A 23,457-nucleotide genomic window follows, 5' to 3' on the forward strand; every position below is an offset into this window, starting at 1 on the left:
CGTTGTAATGTGTGTAGATAAATTGTATCTGGGGGCTGCTAACTATGCACTTTTCTGGTGTTCATGATCCACCGCTTAGCCGTTGCCAGGTCCCACTGATTTCAAATCCTAATAAAATACACACAATACACATTCCATGTAGACTGGCGGTGTCAAAGACTTTATACACCATTTAGTTACAACCAACCATATTCATAATAAAATTGCTGAAAAATTAATTTCAACAATTATATATATATATATATATATATATAATTCACTGAAAAAACCATAGGTTTCACACATGTTATAGTTAGCGGAAATTTTACTGATAAAAAACCAATGAAATTGCCCCGTTATAGTTAGTGCTGGCAACTATAACTCACGCGACCGCAATCCTCTGCTGATGCTAATACTGTATTTAGACACTTATTTGCCCATGTCTTCTTCCATACATTTTTAGCTATACATATATTACAAATATTTTTTTTTATAAAGACACATATGTCATCAGCAGAAGATTGCGGTCGCGTGAGTTATAGTTGCCAGCACTAACTATAACGGGGCAATTTCATTGGTTTTTTTATCAGTAAAATTTCCGCTAACTATAACATGTGTGAAACCTATGGTTTTTTCAGTGAATTTGCAAGGTTTTTTAAATGCTAATTCCTAACTATAACGTGTGTGAAACCTATGTTTTTTTCAGTGAATTTGTACGGTTTTTTAAATGCTAAGTTACTTTACGCCATTCGAGGCGTGCGCGCCCACTTAACGCCGTGCGTTCCGTGCACGGTTTTTATCAACTTTAATAAGCCCTGTACATTTGGTGGCCTTCGGCCACCAAAAGCACAGGGGGTGGGGTCAATGTGGATAGTGTTTTTTTTATTTCGATTTTATAATTTCATGTTGCCAAAATATAGTTTTTTTACTGATGTAATAAGCCCTGTAGATTTGGTGGCCTACGGCCACCAAAAGCACAGGGGGTGGGGTAAGTGTGGATAGTGTTTTGTTTATTTCTATTTTTTACCGTACGCTTACGGTAAGCGTACGGTAAGCGTACTCGGCGAAATTGCCGAAAAAAAAATAAAACCGTTTTTGCTCTTGGGGGATGTTTGGGGACTCCCTCAACATGACTATGTGGGAGGGAGTTGTCAAAACAGCCCCGTAACATGTTTTTGGGCATCATGTTTGATAAATAACACTCAGTGCGAGAGACAAAATGGCGGATGCCGCTTCCTGGTTTCGGCCGATTCGAATGTTTACTAAGATCTAAGAGCCAATCAGAATCGCGCTCGCGCACGCCACCGTACGCGTACGGTAAGCGTACGGTAAGCGTACCGTAAGCGGGCTCAGATATATATATTGATTTAAAGGCTATTTTCTCAGAATCTACTGAACAGATTTACACCAAACCTACAAAAGGCACTTCCTTGACATAGGGACTACCTCTCTGCCAAATTTCTAGTAATTCTGTTCAGCCGTTCGGGCTGTAGCTCTGTCTAAAGGTCCTATGGAAAAATGCATGGGAAAAACGCGTTTTGGGACCCCCCTTTTATTTCAGCCCCCGCTTGACGAATCCCCCCGAGACTTTCAGGGTAGGAGCGGAGCGTAGCGCCCCACCTATTTTGAGAAATTCGCGAGGATTCATCGACCGGCGCCAAAGTTATTCAAAATAGAATGTTGCGGATTTCCTATGGAAAAGGGGTCCTAACTATAACTACCTACTGGCGACCGCCAGTAGGTAATATATATATATATATATATATATATATATATATATATATATATATACACACACACATATACTGAAATAGTAACAATGAGGGGGAATCAACATCCGATTGCACTGAGAACTGGCTAGGCATTATGCAAAGAGGAAGGCACGAGGCCAAGCGTCATATATTCGAATTCAGTTTGGAAATTACTTGCACTGTGATCAGCGTATCCACTTTTGGCCTGCTTGGTACGATTTTGAATAACTCTGTTGATATGCCACTACTGTGAACGCTAAGGTTAGGAGCACTTAAAGTTTAGCAGCCAAACCACTGAGCAGAATGGGAAACGGGTGACAAAAGCGCATTTCTCATTAAATATGTACGTCTATTGTCCATGAAATGAATGTCTACTTAACACGTGTGCAAACGAAAAATGAGGGACGAACTTGTTTGGAGGGCAGAAAACACAAGTTTATAAGGTCAAAACGTTCGATAACAGTGCACATAAATTCGGTAATTTGGACATTACAAAAAAGGTGGACAAAGTGACTTTTTTTAGTCCATACTGGAATTTTAACCAGCAGCACTCTGGCCCAGGAAATGCAGCGAGGAAAAAGCAGGGAAAGCTAAAGTACATTGAAATAGTAGTTTACGTTGACTGAATGGAAACAGTGTGGCCTAGAATGAAGGCGGAGGAGACGGGTATTTACAACTGACCTGTGTGTGTCCGGTAGTGGTCTTTCATGGCCGAGGCCGTGAGGAATGAGTAATGGCAGGTGGGCCACGTGCACTTATACGGCTTCTCTCCGGTGTGCAGCTTCATGTGGTTGTTCAGAGCCCACTTCTCGGTAAAACATCTGTCACAGAGGCTGCATGTAAATTTCCTGCACAAAGAACACAGCAACAAAACACGTGCGCTTAAAAAGAGCCGTTAATACAATACACACAAGCCCAGGGGCGCAAGGTCCTTTTAACCTCAAGTGCGCTAAATGCACCGACTTTTGTGAGGAGAATTGCAGGCCTGGTCTGTCATGTCTGTATAACCAGGCATTGATTTTTCTGTCGAGGTCTGGCACTTCAGCCATTTATTCTCTGCTTTGCGGTTGGGCCCAACGGGTTTGAAAAATTCTGTTACAGTCCAGTCACCCCTGAGGCACATGTGAGAATAGATTTCACCTGTACAGACCTACACCACTTATCCAGGGCACGGACTGTCAGAGCCCGGGCTAAATGAAAAGCTATCCATACTTAAGCGCTCGGCCTATCACGTGCGGCCGCGTGCCAGGCCGCTGCAGTGCAGGGCTGCAGCAACACTTGAAAAAGCACATTGTCACCTCGAAAAGCAGCTGCAAATTGAAAATGCTAGTTTAAAAAACATAAGGCATGTATTTATTTGAGTTTTTTAGTGGAGAGGTTGATCTATGTAATAATACTAGCGCTCCATAAAAATAAAACCTGGGACAAAAAGTTGTTGACATACATGAATAATCAATTAGTGTATGTATTAGCTGGTTAATTACAGCGGATTTGATTTGCCTTAGTACTAGTTCATTTCTTAAACTGTTTTTATCTCACCCACAGGCTTTTTTACATGATATTGCGAAGCATAGTAATTTATGGTGCACGTTTGTGAAATGTTTTGAGCTTTTATGTTTTTTTGTTAAAAAAAAAACTAAGAGATATTTACACTATTCGGAATAATCAATTAAAGGAAATGTAAAAAGTAAAGTACTATAAGGGCCACAGCTGACGCAACCTCCACGATAAGATACGTATGCAAATAATGATTTATTAATTAAAATGTCAGCGATAATCTTATTTTCCATACCCAATTGCCAGCGCTTGCGCAAGGATTGTTTGGAACCTTAGATGACGTGACACTTTAGCAACACCTTTTTTGTCACTGGAGACGTTGTGTGAGGCTTTTGATGGACGCCTCCATCCACTTTACCAGTAGAGCCGCATTGGCAATGACCTGGAACAGTCATCATGCCTTACAACCAGCCCAGCTAATAGCATATGTATCATGGCAACAGATAAATAGAAGGTACAAATACAGTAAAAATCCCTACATTACTTACCCCTGAATAAGCAAGAATGAATATTCGAGTTCAAAGCTGGAATACAATTTCCAAAGCCAGGGTATTTTTAGGTCAAGCCTACCAGACAGCATATTGTGGGCTTACAAAGAAGATACAAAAGTTTGCAGTCCACCCATTGCTTGCCATCATTTTGTGTTAGTGTCCCTTTTATTTGCTTGATTTCTATTGGATGGCTCTCCTTGTTTCAGCCTGTCAATCTTGTTTGTCCCTTCCATGGAGCATGGCCTGTTTACCATCTCTTTGATTGGCCTGTTTCTGTTCATCTCCCTTTTAGGAAACTACTTTTTCTTTTTTTTAAGCACTCCGTGAGTGCATATGTCTTCCAGCTGTCTCCCTCGAGCTTTTCTCCCACCACACTCTCTCTTGCCATTGTACTTCTCTCCCAAACTAACACTCGTGTTGCTCTCTCTATACCAAGGGTACTCACAAACTTTCTCTCGGGGGCCAAATTTACAGTGTGGTTTGTGGCCGAGGGCCGCACCGGTGGGGGCGGGGTCAGAGGGGAGGGGCAGGGCTAATGTAAAAAAAAATTGTGACCATGAGGTTGAACACAGGTCCCTGCAGCAGATGCCTTCGACCACTGAGCCACCAGACCCGGCATACACACATCTCTCTCCCCCCTCCCCCTCCCTCCCTCTCTCCCCCTGTCTCTCTCCCCCTGTCTCTCTCCCCCTGTCTCTCTCTCCCTGTCTCTCTCTCCCTGTCTCTCTCTCCCTGTCTCTCTCTCCCTGTCTCTCTCTCCCTGTCTCTCTCTCCCTGTCTCTCTCTCCCTCCCTCTCCCTCCCTCCCTCTCCCTCCCGCCGTCTCCCACCCTGTCTCCCTCCCTCCCTCTGTCTCCCTCCCTCTGTCTCCCTTCCTCTCTCCCTCTCCCTCCGTCTCCCTCCCTCCCTCCCTGTGTCTCCCTCCCTCCCTCTGTCTCTCTCCGTCTCCCTCCCTCTGTCTCTCTCTGTCTCCCTCCCTCCCTCCCTCCGTCTCCCTCCCTCCGTCTCCCTCTGTCTCTCTCCCTCTCCCTCCCTCTGTCACTCTCCGTCTCCCTCCCTCTGTCACTCTCCGTCTCCCTCCCTCCGTCTCTCTCTGTCTCTGTCTCTCTCTCTCTCTCCCTCCCTCCCTCTCCCTCTCTCCGTCACCCTCTGTCATCTCACCCCCTGTGTGTGTCAGCCCTCAACCAAGGCTGAGACAGCTTCCCAGCGCGTGCACACACAGCCGCACCGAGTACTTCACAGGTCTTTAAAAGACCATTTACATGTTAATAAAGCTTTGTTGTATTTCACCTCTCAGGCCCCTGCATCTCCACTTTGACAATCATTGGAATCCCCTGGCCCCCACAGAGCAGAGTCTGGGCTGCTTACTAACACTATTTAATTATTTTTTTTAAAACACAGGTAGGATGTCTGAAAGGTCCGCGGGCCGCCAAGGAAGGCTTGCCGGGCCGCTGGCGGCCCGCGGGCCGTACTATGAGTAACCGTGCTCTAGACTGTGCTTTTGTACCCACACACCACATTTCTGTTTTGCCAGTGTTCCCTCCCTATTTTAGTTTTTTCCCCCCACCTGCTGTGTTGCTTATGATCACCACACTGTGAGGGCACATTACAATAGGTCAGCTGAAATGTTATTTGTTTCTGAATTAGGATTGAGTAGACCCTTTTTGGCACAGCTCTCTGCCAGGGCGTTACAAGTGGGGTACTGGAAATCCATTTACTGAACACCATCCTCCACATTTACTTGACCATCCATTTAATATTATGATTGGATCTACCAGAATGAAACATATTTCAGCTGACCCTCTATCATATGTGTACCCTCAGAGTGTAGCAATCATCTGATCTACACTTTATGACTTTATACCAGAGGTTTTCCAACTTTGGACCACATGACTAAGAACATGTTCTACGGTTTTGCTTTGCGCCTCGGGACATTGTACAGTGGCCTACTAAGCTTGTCCAACACTACTATTGACATAGGGTGATTTCTGGGTATTAATAAACCAGGCTAGTTTCCAAATCTCTATTAACTCATCTGTAACCATACTGTTGTCCTAATGAACAAGTAGAGTCTATCAAACCAAACACTCCTCAACCTCTGAATTTTCTCAGGCTCCAGACTGGATCCGGAATACTTTTCATTGTAACTTCCCTGTGTGCCAGTAGGTGATGCTGTGCAGCTCTGCATTGAGTCCATATTGCCCCACATGTGACATCAATATCACTATATCTGTGCCACCTTCACACGCTGAAGTCAGTTTCTTTCTGATCTCTAGCCATGTCGTTGGATGCAGAGCCCATAGAAAACAGAGTATGCCACTGTGCTGATCTCTAATCTGGGATCTTATTAGTGGACTGTGTGAGTCCATTCTGCACAAGGGAAAGGAGAGTGGGTCGGTGAGGAATCTGCCGTTAGAGAGAGTCTCTATCACAAAAGATGCTACCAAAGGTAAGTAACTTGTTCTTCTGATAGAGACTTCTAGCTGCAGATTCCTCACTTTGTGAAAAGATGCCAAAGCAGTCCCTCCCCAGGTTCAGGGTCTGTGGGATGGCCGAGACCAGGAAATCCTGCAAAATAGATTGGGCAAAGCGCCCGTCCTGCCAGACCTGGCTGTCCAGACAACAGATCTTTGTGAATGTGTGGAGGGATGCCCATGTCGCAGCCAGGCAGATGTCTAAGACTAGCATACTGTGCCTTCATTCTAGAGGAATGAATGCGCAAACCTTCTGGGGGCTGCTTCTAGGCTAGCCTCTAACAGATTTTTATGCATAGTACAACTCATTATTACATGAGTCACTTTTGTACTGAATTCCCCTTCAATGAATCAGAGAAACCCACAAACAACAACTCGTCCAATCAATGGTTTCTTGCCCAATCAATGTAAAAACTGAGGGCCCTCTTAGGGTCAAAGCAATAGAGTGGTTCCTCCTACTTGGAAGGGTGAGGTGGGGCATAGAAAGCCAGTAGGGTGATGGATTGCCTTATGATGAAGGGTATGACTACTTTAAGCAAGAAAGTTGCTTTTGTCCAGAGGACCAGTCTGTCTGGGATGAAGGAAGTGTAAGGTTCGCTCACTCACAGAGCAGAAGTTCTTGCTATGAAGAACGCCATCTTCATAGTTAGGAGACATAAACAGCAGCTGCGCATGGGTTCAAAGAGAGCGCTCAAGTAGATGACAACCAAATTAATGTCCGAATGTGGCATCACAAAAGATGTTGACAGGAACATATGGATCAATCCCTTTAAGAAACTTATAACAAAACGGTTTTTGAAAAGGAATGGTTGCTAGGGCAAAAGTAGAAAGACTGAAAAACAACTCAATTGTCATTATAGCAAGGCCATGCTTAGATAAAGAATGACAAAACAACAAAATGTAGGATACATTTGTCTGTATAGGCTGAAACTCACTGGAGGAACACTAGACAACAAATCAGCACCCTGCGTAAATAGCTTTGGTGGAGGAACGTTTAGCTGCCGAGATAATACCTACTACTTTGGGCCTAGATCGATAGCCATCAAGTGTCACTGTTAAATCTGCACACGCGGAGTTGTAGGTTGTTCTACTCAGGTGCAGGATCCAGCACTGCTGCTGCAAAACTAGGTCCTCCTAAAGAGGCAGTGGAACTAGAGGACAGATGCTCATGCCAGATGTTCTGGATACCACACTCTCCTTGCCCAGTCCAGAGCCACTGGGATGACTTGGGATTAATCTTTCTTGATTTTTTTCAGCACTCTGGATAGAAGGAAAGAAATATAGTAGTCCCTAACCCCAGTCCAGGTGAAAGGCATCTCCAAGGGAGAACTGGTGCTGGAACTCCAACGCACAAAAGTTTGAACATTTGGCCACTACCATTCGTGATCCACCAGGCAATGTCTGCTGAGTTTGTTCACCCTGGCGTTTAAAGATCCTGTCAGGTATTGGTTAATCAGGGAGGAGCCCTAAGTGTTCTGAGACAGGGCTCACAACTCCACGCCTACCTGTTTGTTGCAGTACCACATGGCGGTCGTGTTGTCTATGAGAACTTATACCTGTTCCCCCCCTGATGGGCGAAGAAATGTTTTAGTGCCAAGCGAATGGTTGATAGCGGGGAACCATTGCAAAGGGGTCAGGTGTGACATTGGCATGTTGATGGTAAAAAAAACCTAACGACGCCAAGAGGTCAGCCATCATCTGGAGGGGGTTTATGACTGCCTGAGGCGAGCCTGTGTTCAGAAGACAGTTGTCGAGGTATGGGAAGACTGATATTCCCAACCTCAGCAGATGGGCAGTTACCAGTAGTTCACCTTTGTGAACACCAGAGGTGCACTGGTGAGACCAAAATTGAGCACAGAGAAACTGAAATACTCTTGGCCTACCTGAAACAGCATGTAGAGTTTGAGGGACTGTAGAACGAATTACTTACCTTCAGTAAAGCTCTATATGGTAGAGACTCTATGTAGCCACAGGTTCCTTACTCTAGAAAATTCCCCAGGCGTCAGACTGAATCTGTAAATTTTTGAGCAGCCACCTTATGCGCTGATAGGTGGCGCTGTAGGGCTTTGAGTGGCATCATGTGCGCCAAAAGTGATGTGCGCGGTGCCCATTTAGATGCCCCCTTAGCGCACTGACTTTAGTTCATGGCTGTTTTTCCGCACCAAAAGCAAAAAAGCCACAGTGAGGTGGAAAAATCAGTGTGCCAAGGTCCTGCAGGATCTCTGGGTTGTGAGAATACAGTTTGCAGAACAGGGAGGAGGGAGGGTCGGTAAGGAATCTGCAGATAGTCTCTACCAGATAAAGCATTACCAAAGGTAAGCGACTAGTTCACCTAATATAGAGACTACTAGCCGCAGATTCCTTAACTTATAATTGATACCAAAGAAATCTCTCCCCAGATGTGGGTCTCGGAATTGTTTACACTAAAAAGTCCTGGAGGACTGAATGGCCAAAATGCCTATCATGCCAGACCTGACTGTCTAAACAGTAGCGTTTGGCAAAGGTGTGCAGCAATGCTCACATAGCTGCCTAACAAATGTACAGAATTGAAACTGCTCTAGCAAGCGCAGTGGTCGCAGGTTTAGATCTGGTACAGAGAGCTCTCCATCCCTTAGGAGATTGCTTTTTTGCCACTGAGCAGCAGATTTTGATATTGCAGAGGACAGTCCATCTGGAGACGGTTCTCTTATGTACTGCCTTTCTTTTCATCGCACCCACAAATTCTGGTGACTTGAAAATGGAGGGTAGATTTGGCAACCAGTGGAAGGCTGAAGTGGCACAAGGGCACCCTTTAGTTGTGCCCAAGCCAAGGCCTCACTGGGCAAAGGATAAGACAAACAAAAGGACTTCAGACATGAATGCAGACAGAGTCAACAGATTTGGCAGCACACCAAGCCACAAATTTGTCCCATCTGCAGATGTAAATCGTTTTCGAGTACGGATGCCTGGCTGCTAAAATGAAATCACATATTTCAGGGGGAAGATCAAATACCCTCAACTGTCACCACTCAATCTCCACACGTGGATGGAGAGAGTGCAGGTTCGGGTGCAGGACTCTGCTCTGCTGCTTCAACTAGAGATCCTCCCGAAGGAGCAGACTGATCGGAGGAAAGATGCTCATGCCCAGGAGTTCAGGATACCATAATCTCCTTGCCCAATTCACAGCCACTAAGATAACTTGGGCCCCAGTCGTTCTTTATCTTCTTGAAAACTTTGGAAAGGAGAAGTACTGGCAGAAGGGAGTGCACTCAAGACAAAATGCGTCCCCGAGCGAGAGCCAACTTCGAAACTTCAACAGGCAGAAATGCTGACATTGCGCGTTCTCGGCGGTAGCCAATAATATATCCAAGGTTCTCCCTAGTCTTTGAAAAGACCTTCAATCACCTCCGGATGGAGATGCCATTCGCGATCCGTGAGGCATCGAAAGCTGAATTCATGTGCTCTGGCATTTAGAGAGCCACCAGATGTTAAACCACCAGGAAAATGACCTGACGTTCCAGCCATGTCCAGAGAAGCAGGGACGTTTGACACAGAGTCTACGTCCCTCCCCGTCCAGCGTGTTGCAATACCACATGGTGGTGGTGTTGTCCCTGACCACCTGAAGCAGCCTTCACTTGATGGAAGGAAGAAAGACTTTCAATGCCTGGTGATTGGCTTTCATTTTCAACAGTTTGATGTGGAGCTGAGATTCCACCAGAGACCTGTGATCTCCACCTTTCCCAGATGGCTGCACCAACCCAAGAGTGATGCATCTATCATCACAGTGAGTTCTAGGTGGGGAAGGGAGAAGGGAGAAGGGCTTGCCACTGACCCAATTGAGGTCTGTGACCCACCACTGAGACCTTTTGCAGTTCCCTCCGATATCTGGGCTGGAGAGATTCCCCCAATGCTGTGACCACTGGGACATCAGATCCCACTGCAAAACCTGCATATGCAATCAAGTATGTTTTACTAAATGGATGCAGGAAGCCAGGAGATCCAGCAGCCTCAGAGTCAGTCTCACTGAAATCCAGGATACAGGCTGAAATATTGGAATAATGGACGGAATATTTTCGACTTGTTGTTCCGGAGGATTAGTTTTGAAACTGCACTGTATCCAGAGTAGCTCTAATGAAAGGGAGAGTCTGAGAGGGAATCAGGTGTGGCAAGTTGATAGTGAATGCAGTAGGTCCACCATTGTCTGGAGGTGGGAGACAACTGCCTTGGGCGATCCCACATTCAACAGCCAGTTGCTGAGATAGGGAATTCTGGAATCCTTGATCGCAGATGTTCTGCAACCAGTGCCATAATCCTGAATTAATTAATCTTTTATTGTTCAGTTAATTAAAACCTTAACAAGGGAGCCATTGTATGGCATATAAGATAAAATAGCTAAAACATAATATTTGCAGAAACATGGACAACTATTTACAAGCATAATAAAAAAGTTAAAAACATCAAACTGCTGAAAAAGGATGTTGTCTAAAATACTGTCTAAAATACTGGAGGGAAAGTGGAAGACGGTGAGGTAAACGAAGTGCTTGATGAGAGGTGCAAATGTAGAATAGCAGCAAGAGACGTTTGCAAAAACAAGCGAGATTGCCTCAAATGAGATTAGGTGCCGCTGTTACCATCATAATATGCAAATGCACTTTGAGATCGAGATTGCGATTGAGATTGAGAACAGTAAATACAGTGCTTAATAAAAGGTGCAAAGTAGCAGCAAAACTGCAACAGAATTGCAGTAGGTCAGGATGTTAAGATGCGATGGAGAAAGTGCAAGTGTGCAAAATAGTGAACAAGGTAAAAAGAGCAACGCCACCAAAGTGGACAGGCTTATTGGAAAATGTGTAGTGCCAAGGTGCAAAAGAAGACAAGGTGGCAGTAGGCTAAAATTATATGGTGGGAGTAGAGAAGGCAGGACAATATGGGAGCAACCTCGGAAGGCCACAGGATTGGCTGGCACATCAGTTGTTAAATCCAGCTTTCAAATTGGTGTTCTTATAGGCTGTGTCTAGTTTTGATGCAACAGCTTGAAAAATCTTGAAGATTTTAACATTTAGCGTGGTGTTCTCTGAGTTCATTACAGCTTGGCGGCAGGTTTGGACACCAAGACAGTTAAAGTCTCTTCAAAGTAGGTCTTTCCTTAACTGTAACAAGGAAGGGCAAGTACAAAAATGTGGATGATAGTTTCCTTGATCTGATTACAGTCTGCACATTTCTTAGATGTGTTAAAAACTTGGACTTTAGCCACCTCTGGTAAGTACAGGTGATATGTTGCTGCTGTTTTCACAGTTTGTAGGAATTAATTGCTGCCCAGGCGTTAGGGTGCCTGCTCAGAACAGCCATATCATATAGCCTTGATAGTTTTTTGCAATAATTGTTGACAATTTCTTGCATGCCAACTGAGGAAGTTTTTTTTCCTCATGCTTCATTAATGAAAGCTAGCTTAGCTTATCTTGAAGGTGGCGATTTTAGGTCAAAGCGTTACCCGGGCCTCTTAGGTACCATCAGACCAAGCCATTCAGGCTGTCTTGAGGGGACAGTCTGAGTCTATGGCAGAAATTTAAATAGGAACTGCTGACCGAGGTGTGCTTGGTGAGATTGAATTCAAGCCTTATTTGATCAGGCAACACTCTCTTTGGCAGGTAGAACACTGCTCTATAGATTATAGTAATGATCTTGTCTAGCAGGATAGCCTCTTTACCCGGGCTAGTTTTGCTCACTTAAGTTAGCGCTGGTATTACCCCATAGTTTGTGAGATTGAGTTATGAAGCCAAACAAAAGGCTGTTGTCTTTGGTTTTCAGGATGTACTTGTGAGCACTGAAAGTGCCTTTGCTATTGAGATGGATACCCAAGTATTTATACTCTGCACTTTGCGAAAGCCACTCCCCATTGAAATGCCAAGTTCCATTCTTCAAGTTTTTGCACAAGTCCAAGGATATTCAATGAAAAGATTTTTTCTTTCCAAAGATGACAATCTTTGATTTGGTATTATTTATTACAAGAGGTTCTTGCCGATGTAGAAGCTCAGAGTTGATAGTTGTCACTGCAGAGGAATTTTGGTGTGGCTTTAACAGCACAAGGTCATGCGCACAGAGGAGATGTGTCATGTGCTGGCCTCCCAGGTTTGGGGGGAAGGCAGTTGATTTCATCTAGGGCCTCAGGCAGGTCGGCGATCTACAGATTGAATAGTAGGGGCGCTAGCACTCATCCCTGCTTTAGCCCGATCTTTGTGGTGATCTTGGGTGCCGTGCCCCAGCTTTACCCGCACACATGTTTTTGAGTACAGCTGCTCAATAGCTCTCAATAGGTTTGATGGAAGGCCCTAGTCCCCCAATTTGCACCATGAGAAATCTCTAGGGATGCGATCAAAAGTGGCTTTGAAATCAGTACAACACAAATAAAGCACAGAGCCGCTACTGATTGCCTTATCATGCGTCAGGGCCAGTGCCATTAAATTTGTAGAGGTGCCGCAGTAATCTTTGAAGCCACGCTGCTTTCAGGGGACAATCTGTCCTTCATTTGCCTATGCTTTTAGACCGTCAAGCAGAAGGCTTGCATACAGTTTGGTGTTGTCTATGATGCTATGAGGTGGTAATAGCTGGGCTCAGATTTAAATCTGTCCTTTAAGATTGGTGATCAACCCTCACCAGGATTCAGGAATCCTCTTTGATGCCAGATAGTATCCAAACAACAGGGACAATCCCACGTATCAGAATGCGGCGTATGCTGTGAAAAGAGCTAATGGGAGGCCATTTGAACAAGGAGCCCAATCTTTCCTCATTCTCAATAACCTGAGTCTGGAAAGTTCCTCTGTGACTATGAGGTTTAGTTCATGATTCCTTGAGTTTTGTTCTTTATCTAAAGGGTACTCTTGATGCGATTCCATTGGCGACAGTGCATCGGATTTGATAGGTTACTGACAGTTGATTATTGAGAAGTGCATCGTAAAATAAGAAATTCAGGCTGATTCGGATATGTTTATGTTAGTGCCTCTCTTGCCACCGATTGATGTTTGATTGATCAGAATAGTTTGTTGTTCCTCCTCTTGCTCATGTATAGGAGACAGGTCCAAAAGACGTAGTTCTTTTTAAACATTGACAGCCAGACTGACCTTCAGAGTTTTTCCCTTGACATTTTTAAGTTTAATTTTTTTATTTAAATTTCGCCATCCATGAAGAAGGTTTTTTTTATAAAATGGTGCATATTGCGATTCATATCTCTTTTCAGGGCTTTCTGATTTCTAGTTAGTTTAAGCTTGGCATTACATTATGATGTTTTTATGCAGCTGCGGTATGCCGGTAGGACTTTTCTCAATATTTGGTCTGCAAAAAGGTACCATTGCACAATAGGGGACCTGTTTGTTAACACAATAGCTCTTTGTTGAGTTTTAATTCAAGTTGTCACTTCCATAATTATTCTTTCACCCCATTTCAGTCTTTTAATATTTTCAGTATACACACTGGTGCTAACTACAATTGCAGCCTCCAATTTGGTGGTACAAATGGACACTTGGATTTGTTGTGGTCTGTGGTCACTGTTGAGGCGGTCCCAGAGAGTAAAGCTGGTAATATTCCTAGAAAAAGGCAGCTAAGCACAGAGTGAATTCAATATAAGAAACAGACTTTCTCAGTTGGGCATGTCCAGCCTGGGGGCGAAGTCTCCCTCCAATCGACCGTTTAACAGACTGAGGCCTAGGGTTTCACAATATGATAAGAAGGTGTCAGCAGTTTTATTCCAGCAAGTTTTTGCTGTCAATCTTTGAAACAGAATGTCACAAAGTGAAACCAGTTAGTTGATTTGCCTGCCCTTGTAACCACTAAACAGGTTTGTGTTGAAGTCTTGTGCGTGGAGGGTATCGACTTCCGGGAATTTTATTTTCAGATCTGTTAAGATATTCGCTAGCCTTTTTAGCTTGGCCCTCTTCTCTGTTGCACTAGGATTTATATAAACATTTATGATCAGGAGATTATGATTCTCAGCCCAAATTTGTGTGCTGAGTTTCAATGCTTGTGTGAAACCTTAAAATCTGAATCTCTCATTTTCTTAATTTAGCTGTGCTTCATTCATACTCACCTTTGATCTGTTTTCAGCCTGATTCTGTCCCTGACGCTACCTGCATAAACATTAGGTCACAAAGCTAAAGTTGAGACATTGTAGGCTGCGTAAACATGCAGAGTCAGCTTGCTCGGAGATTTTCAGGCAATAGTTAATCCTTAAGTAAAGTCTACTCAGAATAGCACATTTTGTTGTTCAGCCTTAAAACGTAGAAATTGCACAAAACACCGAGGCTGTCAGATTCTTGCCTTAGCTCATGTGTGTGTTCTTTCCAAAGTTCTATTTACCTCTGGACGTTCCTTGTTTGTCATCTTTCCTATAAAAACCCATGTAGCTATTGTTCAAGTGTGCTCCTTTCCTTGAGTAACTCCATGGTGCTCGTTGGATGGAGACCCATTCTGAATGCTTAATAAATTACCTATGGTTTGTACTTCGCTCCACTGTTGATTCCTCCTTACTTGATAGGAACCCGTGGCGAAGTGGTGATCCCTGCACCAGCAGGTTATTAATTGATCTGCTCCACAAATTGGTGCCCAACGTGGTGCTCCATCAAGCGCTTGCAGTCGGACCAGGGCAGGTGATCAGGTTGGTAAGATGAACTTCGCTGAGGAAGCGCCCCACCTGATGAGATTAGTGTTGCTCGTGGTCCAAGGTGATTTTTCTGCTCTCCAACTCTGATCTTCCTGGCGGCTGCTAGCCTTGACTGGGGCCTTCGGTTGGTGATTTTCTTTGGATCAAGGAGGATCAACAGGTGGGAGGTGAAGACTACGCATGAGGTAAATCAGTATTGAACCGGTTCATTTGGTTAGGATTTGTTTGGTATTTGCTTGACTTGCTATCCGTCTTGACTTGGTATTTGTTTGGTAATCCATTTGGAATTGGTATTCCGTTCGGAATCTGTTTGGAATTTTGAAACCTAGGATCAGTTTGGTATTTTGAAACTTAGACTCTGTTTTGGAACTTGCTATTTGTTTTTGCTAACATTTTTTCTTACAGGTAATGTGGGAATATTTTTTATTTCTCTCTGTTTAGAAGTCTTTTTTAATCTTATATAACATGCCTGTGATTAGCACCCTTTGGAAGTTTTGTTGTTGCTGCTGCGATAAGCAGAGCATTTTGGAAGCAAGTTAGCCGGCGCCACCAGAATGTATGCCAAATTTTGAGATGTACATCAAATATGCTATTTGTTCCATCATGTATAAATGCATTTTGGAACAAATATATAAAAGGGGATCCCCAGTTATAATGGCCATTAGAGGGAACCATGGACCCTCACAAACTCGAGTATTTAGAGAATCAATTGTTTTTTAAGAAAGTTAGGCCAGCTATGTTTGTCAGTTTGTGTATGTGGAGAAAAGACGTGAGGGAGCGGCAGCTCAAAGCAGAGAAGGTACAAAAGAAACAGGAAAGGAAAACAGAGTATCAGAAGTATAAGGAATTGAAGGATAAGGAAGTTCAGGAGAAAAAGTAATGTTTAGATAAGGAGCATAGATTATTAATATCTAAGGAATACATAGGTAGACCAATTGTAGCAGTTCAGGTCCACCAAGATGATGTGGATTCAGATATTGATAGGTTGTTGATAGAATGACCCGCACCCCCATATGTACCTTTAACACCTCTTCCCCCTGCACCATTGAATGTTGTTCCCCTTGTACCCCCAGTTCCATCTCCTATGCCTGCGGTTGTTCAGACCCTTATTTTTCAACCAGTACCGGTACACTCTTTACCCTCTCCAACTCAGGCCACTGCACCCCCAACCCAAGCAACTGCACCCCCATCCCAAGCCTCTGCGCCTCTACCTCAGGTCACTGCACTTCAAATGTCTAATGATTATGTACTTTCTGCATCTGTTCTAACCCCTCGAGTTCTTCGCCCTACTGTACCTCAGTTTCGTCAGGATGCGATAAGATTGATGGTATTAAATTGGTTGTGATTTTGAAATAGAAGTAGAACACATGATAAACCAGATTCAGGATTTTTTCTGAAGGTGAGCTTATTTGTCTTATAAATAAGCTCTCTCCTCAACTCATGGTTCAATGGGAGATGACTACAGGGCGAAATGGCCTGGATGATGTTAGAGCAATTAATAGACAGTGTCAGATAGGGGTCTTCCCTGTAGATAGAATTAATAATGCTATTGCAATGATAATTTAATGAACTCTTTTCCACTCCTTGAATAAAGAGACCTATGAGGGAAGCTGCGCCACAGTTCATTCCTGGAAGAGGGAATGAGGATAATGATGACCCAAATAGTCCTAATGCTAGAGACCATTTTTTATACAATTGGATATATACGCCCTGGAAAAGGATGGATGTACTAACTTTAAAAGCCTCCTTACCAGACATAAGGAAAAATCCTAGGGGATTTTATGATCATGTATAGGCAGCCATTGATTCCTGTATCATGACTTTAGCGGATATCGATATTTTTTGGGGGGTATGATCCTGCCACCAGATATGTGGCGACTTACCTGGAAACAGGATCATGCTGTTGATTTGGGAGGAGATTGGACTGCCATTATAGCAGCTGATAGAGATAGGAAACTTGGTCAGAAACCTAGTCAGCTCATTCTGGATCTACCATGGTAACATACTTACTTATATAAAAACAATGGTTCCAGCTAGGAAAATAGATTGGACACTCCTTACTGCTTGTAAACAGAAACAGGGAGATGCCGTCCCCGATTTCTTTTCTCGCTTTGAGGAAGTTTCCTCTAATGTCTGTAATAGCCCTATTCTTCCTGTCCTTAAAAGGGGGGATGAAATACAGGATACAAGTTTATCAATTTATGATTGATTTGAGAAAAAAGTAATGAGATAGTAGTCCCTCAATATCCTGTTGTTTCTCAGGTAAAGTTAATACACCTATGGGATTTTCTGACATCCCCATTCAAAGCCCTATTTCACAACAACTGAATGTTAGTACAAGGGTCTCCAACATTTTCTGTGACAAAAGTTACTAGTAATGTAAAATGAGCACCCCATTCAAGAGTATCAGCAGTGATCACATTGGTGCATTAGGCAGGGTTTTCAGCAGTAATGAAAACAAAAAAAAGCAAGGCTTTGACAATTTAAACTGAAGAGCAGCATGTGTAGTGCATGCAAACCATAGCTACAATACCCTTTGCACCAAGCTATAAAAATGAGTAATAAACATCTCCAACTGAAATAATAGTTTTAATTTCATTTTTAAAATGTTACCTATTTTCTCTGTAGGCATCAGTTTATGAGTTGTGAAAATATAAAAGAGATGTTGTTTAGAATGCCAGAGTTTTATTTTTTAAAATACAGGTTGGACCGTACACTGGTAAGCTACCCGGAGACATAGCAATACAGCAGAAGGTTTGAAACAAGTTACAGTGAAATCATTGCATCACTTAGTATCCTTGGGACATAAAGTATCTCTTTTTCAATAAGAGTATTATCAACAGAAGATTACCTATTTAGGTCTCTCGTGTCAAAGGGGGGGTGAGACGATACAACAACATAGGATATAATTGGTGCAGAACTTGCAAAAACCACTGACTCAATCTAATATCTATGAGTTTATTACCAAATTTTTCATAAATTGCAAACCCCCTGCTTGCCTTAACATTAAGGCACGTATGCATGCCGTTTTCTTTGGACTAATCAGTGTGAAGCTGTCTTTTTGCAATTTAGAAATGCTTTATGTAATGCTCCTGCTTTAGGTAAAACTTGATTATTAAATTTTTTTGCATTTAATGGTTGCAACTTGGCACGGTCCCATGTAAGAAGGAATAGGTCATATGCTTATTTCTCCTCCACATTGGACCCCACTGCGATAAAGCAATCTGAAGTGTATATTTAAGGTCACAATTTGAACAATTATAGTACCACATTTAGTGGATATCTAAAAAAATTATTCAGACCCAGCACCTGACCAGTGCGATATTAACAGGGTATGAGTTGATACTTTTTACTCCAAAACATCACTCTGAAATGCTGTAACATTTTGAATCCACCCACTGTACTACCCCTCTTGGAGTCCCAACAAGATGAGAAGCATGATTGCATATTTTATTACTGAGAAGGAGACTAAGGGACGGGTAGACCTGACACATACCCCTATATCTGATCCACCAGGGGAACTGTCTGTAGATGGTGCATGTTACAAACTACCTGATGGCTCTAGTACAGCGGCTTATACAGTTACTCCCTTGAAATCTGTGGCTGAGTTATGTAAAATACAACAAATGTCAACGCAATTTGTGAAGCTGACAGCTTTGACTAGAGCTTGTGAATTAAGTAGATTTGACTGTAAATATCAATATATATACCTTTGGAGATGCCCCCTCATTCGGATGACTTTGAAGAGAAAAAACAAAAGAGGTTTTATTTTGCATGGTGATAAGATACAGTATGGGGAATGAACAGTAAAGATACTGGATACCTTGATGTTACCAAAAAGAGCTGCTATTGTTAAATATTTTGTCCACAAAAAAATTATAGATGAGGTAATACAGGGAAATAGTTTTGCCAATGAAACAGCTAAACGATCAGCCTATTTAGAGTATAGTTTAATGTATATTGTAGGGACAGTTAGATGGACACCAGAAGTGACTATGTTTAATCAAACTCTAGAATTCATTAGGGAAGTACAGGAAGAAGCTACGGGGGAACAGAAGTAACAACTTAAAAAATATAGGTGCCAGGATGCAACAGGATGTTAGATAGATCTGTCAGGAAAGCAAAGATGAATGCTTCCAAATTATTATGTTATTGTTATCATGGCCCACAGTTCAGCCCATATCAGTGCTAAAGGAATAGTGGCCATGTCAGATCATGTATGGTTCAATAATCTGATTCCCAGGGTGGCAGAGTTCTATGTCAAGAAGTGCATGATGTGCCATACTTATAGCACAGGAAAAGGTACCCCATTTCAACAGGATATTGTGCACCCCCAGATCTGCCCTTTGAAGGTCTTGCAACCAGTTGAGGTGGTTATGGGGAGGTCAGCAAATGTATAGGGTGTACCAAGATCAAGGACAATCTGACATTGAATTTACCATTCTTGTTGATTACTGTATTGACTAAAGATCTGCATTTGATCCATTCACAGGTGAAGGCCAGTCTCTCTCCCAGTCTTAAAGGTCCAGGTCACAAGCTGAGGCCTAGAGACGGTGTCTTTACCCAACAGTTTCAGAGGCCAGTGCATGTTTTCTTCGCCATCCAGACTGCTTTTAAGCGCACAGGGCACAGGCACCAGCTCCATGCCAGTGATGTGGAGAAAGAAGCGCCACTCCCTTTGCCATATGATCAGTGGATAACAAGAGGAATACCTGAATATAATCAGATCTCTCAGCAAGTGCCTTTTGGAGATGCTGATCTTTTTTTTTTAAATGGTGAAGTGGTGTCATTGGAATAATAACCTGCTGCCATCATGCCTGACCCAGATGAACAGATTCTGTTTGAACATCCTGACATTGTTCAGCCCTGATACAAAGTGTGGCCAAGGGCCGAAAAGAACTATAGACTTTGATTGAAGAAACTATCTCTGGAGAGATGGCAACCCATGCCGGTGGTCAAGACCGCCAATGTCCGGACCAGTACATAAGCTTGCAAGTGAGGCTTTGAAGCAAAAGACACTTGGGACTTAATGCTCTCTGATAGTGTAGTGAGGAAATTTTGGGAGAATTGAGACTACATTGCTCTGTTTCTGGCTGATCGTTACGCTACTCTTTGTTATCTTGGCAATCAAACAACAAATACTACACCAAGAGGAAGGAAGGTTAAGAAACATACAGGTTGGATATAAAAGATCAGTATAGGGAATAGTGTGAGGTGTTCTTCTGAAATAGGTATTTGTATATAGATTACATTGAAATAGGTAGAGTTGTCGGTCATTAGGGCCCTTTAGGAAGGTGCCCGCTAAAAGCCGACAGTTTTGGATTAGAAAGAGAAAAATAGGGATATTTGTATGTTTTCTATTGTTAGTATTGGGATTTTTCTTTGGGTCTATTTTTGAGGCTTAAAACATATTACCCTGTTCACAGCCTAGTGCCCCCTACTTCTACCACATCTGAACATTATCACTTCACCTTGTTCTCTCTTAAGGATTCACACTGTCAAATACATAAAACACCCTTAATGTTAATTGAGCCACACAATAGCTTTGTCAAATAACTGCAGAATTACACCAGGAAAAAGGAAAATGGATTTGGTCAGAATGGTTTTGAGGTATTGTTTCTGCTTGGGGCTGGACATAATTAAAGGGAATAGTGATTATAGGAGCCATCTTTCTCACTTGCTGTTGCTGCATTCAGCATGCCCCTGTGACATGTACAGCTTATATAGCTACCTGTAACAGTATCAAGCCTTCCCCAATTAATGTTCATGAATTAAGTAGAGAAATGATGATACAACTTGAAATTGATGAAATAATGAAAATGTTTATATGTACCTTCCTTATGTATTCAGCAGAGCTGAAAAGGAAGGACTGTGAAACCTTAAAATAGGAATCTCTCATTTTCTTAATTTAGCTGTGCTTCATTCATACTCACCTTTGATCTGTTTTCAGCCTGATTCTGTCCCTGACGCTACTTGCATAAACATTAGGTCACAAAGCTAAAGTTGAGACATTGTAGGCTGCGTAAACATGCAGAGTCAGCTTGCTCGGAGATTTTCAGGCAATAGTTAATCCTTAAGTAAAGTCTACTCAGAATAGCACATTTTGTTGTTCAGCCTTAAAACGTAGAAATTGCACAAAGCACCGAGGCTGTCAGATTCTTGCCTTGGCTCATTTGTGTGTTCATTTCAAAGTTCTATTTACCTCTGGGCGTTCCTTGTTTGTCATCTTCCCTATAAAAACCCATGTAGCTATTGTTCAAGTGTGCTCCTTTCCGTGAGTAACTCCATGGTGCTCGTTGGATGGAGACCCATTCTGAATGCTTAATAAATTACCTATGGTTTGTACTTCGCTCCACTGTTGATTCCTCCTTACTTGCTAAGAACCCGTGGCAAAGTGGCGATCCCTGCACCAGCAGGTTATTAATTAATCTGCTCCACACTTGCACCCATGACTCCTTCAAGGATATCTCCTCAATCCTGACCTGCAGAGTTGTTGAGATATAAATTGTTAAGCCGCCCAATGAGCGTCCACTACAGCTGACTTCAATTGCTGGTTTTTAGTGTTTGATGTAGCCCTTCAACGGGGCAGTTGTATGACCCCATGTTTCCAGAAGAATAAAAATTTCAAAACTGCTTCAGTAGTCTATGACATTTTGATCTTCAAGTTATTGCACGAGTCCAAGGATATTTCATGAACAGATTTTTAGCTGTGGATCATGAATATGGTGCTTGCCGATGATCACTTCAGATGGTCAGGAATGTTTTTTAGACAGCTGGGCGGCTGGCAGCCAATTCCAGTCCTTATACTGGCCAATGAGGTCAGGTGCGACTTCAGGACCTTGTGCCCCTTGAGCATTTTTTAGAACTGAGTGTGTGGCGGTTAAGCAAAGAGGTTCTTGGTTAGTTTGTCCAGGATGGCGGATCTCTTTGAGAACATTAGTCTTCACTTCAGTAGAGGGTAATACCAAGTCCAGGACTTTTGCTGCACTCATCACCATTGTTACGTTAGAGGTAGACTACTCTGTGGCCACAGTAGGTTATGGTGATTCAAGGCCTGTGTCTGGGGATGTATCCAAGTCACTGATGTCCTGCAAATCCAGAAATAAATTTTCACCACCACAGACATTACTAGAGTTGTTGTCATCTTCAAGATATAAATGGAATTGTTGCACTAGAATTTTGGGGTCAGAACTAGGATACTATTGAGATCAATGCACCATTGGTTGGCATCACTGCATATTCATCTCAGTCTGAAAGAACTATAGACTCCACCCTAGTTAGGAGTGTCTGCATGGATCCTGGACCCACTCTTGACATTGGGGAAAGATCGAGTGGGACAGTCAGCGTCTGAGACAGATTTGCCAGCAGTAGACCGACTCGAGGCCACCTCGGATCTGTAAGGCGAATAGTGGGAGTGGCGGGACGAAGGGGAGCAGTGTTTGGACTTTTTATGCTTCTTGAATTTCTCAGACTGAACTGAAGACTACAATTGCAACCATTACTGGTCACAAGATTGGGCCAGGGAGCATGTCTGTGCCTTTGACTGAGACCGGGCCTTCCTTGACTTCTAAAGATGCTCTATGAAATACAGCTTGGCTTTGCAGTTGCAAATGGCCTTGGGATTCAGAGTCCTACTTTGAGCCCACACACCAGAGACAGACTTCGTGAGGGCTCCCTCACTTACATCTGCTTGTGGCAGTCTTTGCACAGTTTAAAACATGAATCTTTAGAAAGGGATGCTACTCTAGCACACTGGTGTAAATTTCAAGGAAAAGATTTGTCAGATTCAAAGAAGTGAGCTCCAGATCTGCATCAGAAGGCACGGAAAGTATGGAACAGACATCAGAGGACAGAAGTGGCAAGGAATTAGTCGTCTGATTTCACATCCAGGGTGGGAAGGTCACGACATGGGGCAGCACGATGCCACCTACTGGCGCACAAGGGCGTTACTATGACACATCTTCAGGATTCAGTCTGGCACCAAGGTAAATCAACAAGGTGAGGAATCTGAGGTTAGAATGGTCTGTCAGAGTGCACAATTTACAAGGGTTGAACAACTTTGTTGTTTCTTTTTACAAATCTTCTAGGTGGAGGGCACATACTAGATGTGCCAGGCACTTAAACTCTGACATGACTTCCCTCTCTTTGGGTGACCGGGATTCTTACAATGATTACCACCCACTTCACTATATAACATTGCACCATTATGTACTAGAATGAAAGGGACTAGACAGTAGCTATGAACTTGGCTATTTATGCCATTGTCAGCCAACTGTAATTAGTTTTTAAATAACTGTATTCGCATGTGGTTTGACGAGCGGCTTTTAGCAACAACCGTTAATATCATGAGCTAGAATTTGCTGTTACCTCCTACACAATTTTGCTGCCACAAAGTGCATACATGGAAAAAGTTTCATCCCATCTATTTTTATCCCGCCTGCTCCATGAAGGCCAATATGCCACCAAGGAGAGTCATGTCATTGCAATTATAGGCTGTACTCCTGCTAGAAAAAATAAATGAGCATGCTAAATAGACATGATCTTTTAACATATGCAGCACTTGCTCCACTCAGC

The 23,457-nt window shown here is 43.0% G+C and overlaps 1 protein-coding gene across 6 annotated transcripts in view; it reads right to left on the reverse strand.

The window, feature by feature from the left end:
• ZNF407 (zinc finger protein 407) overlaps window positions 1-23,457 on the reverse strand; it is a 1,626,307-nt gene that overhangs the window by 694,873 nt on the left and 907,977 nt on the right. For all 6 annotated transcript variants that reach the window (XM_085606953.1, XM_085606956.1, XM_085606954.1 and 3 more), the window contains one exon: window positions 2,412-2,578. In XM_085606953.1, the coding sequence (XP_085463079.1) occupies window positions 2,412-2,578 (167 nt within the window). The remainder of the gene's footprint in view (window positions 1-2,411; window positions 2,579-23,457) is intronic.

The sequence above is a fragment of the Triturus cristatus genome, chromosome 5_2 (genome assembly GCF_964204655.1).
Source record: "Triturus cristatus chromosome 5_2, aTriCri1.1, whole genome shotgun sequence".
NCBI classification, from domain to species: Eukaryota; Metazoa; Chordata; class Amphibia; order Caudata; family Salamandridae; genus Triturus; species Triturus cristatus.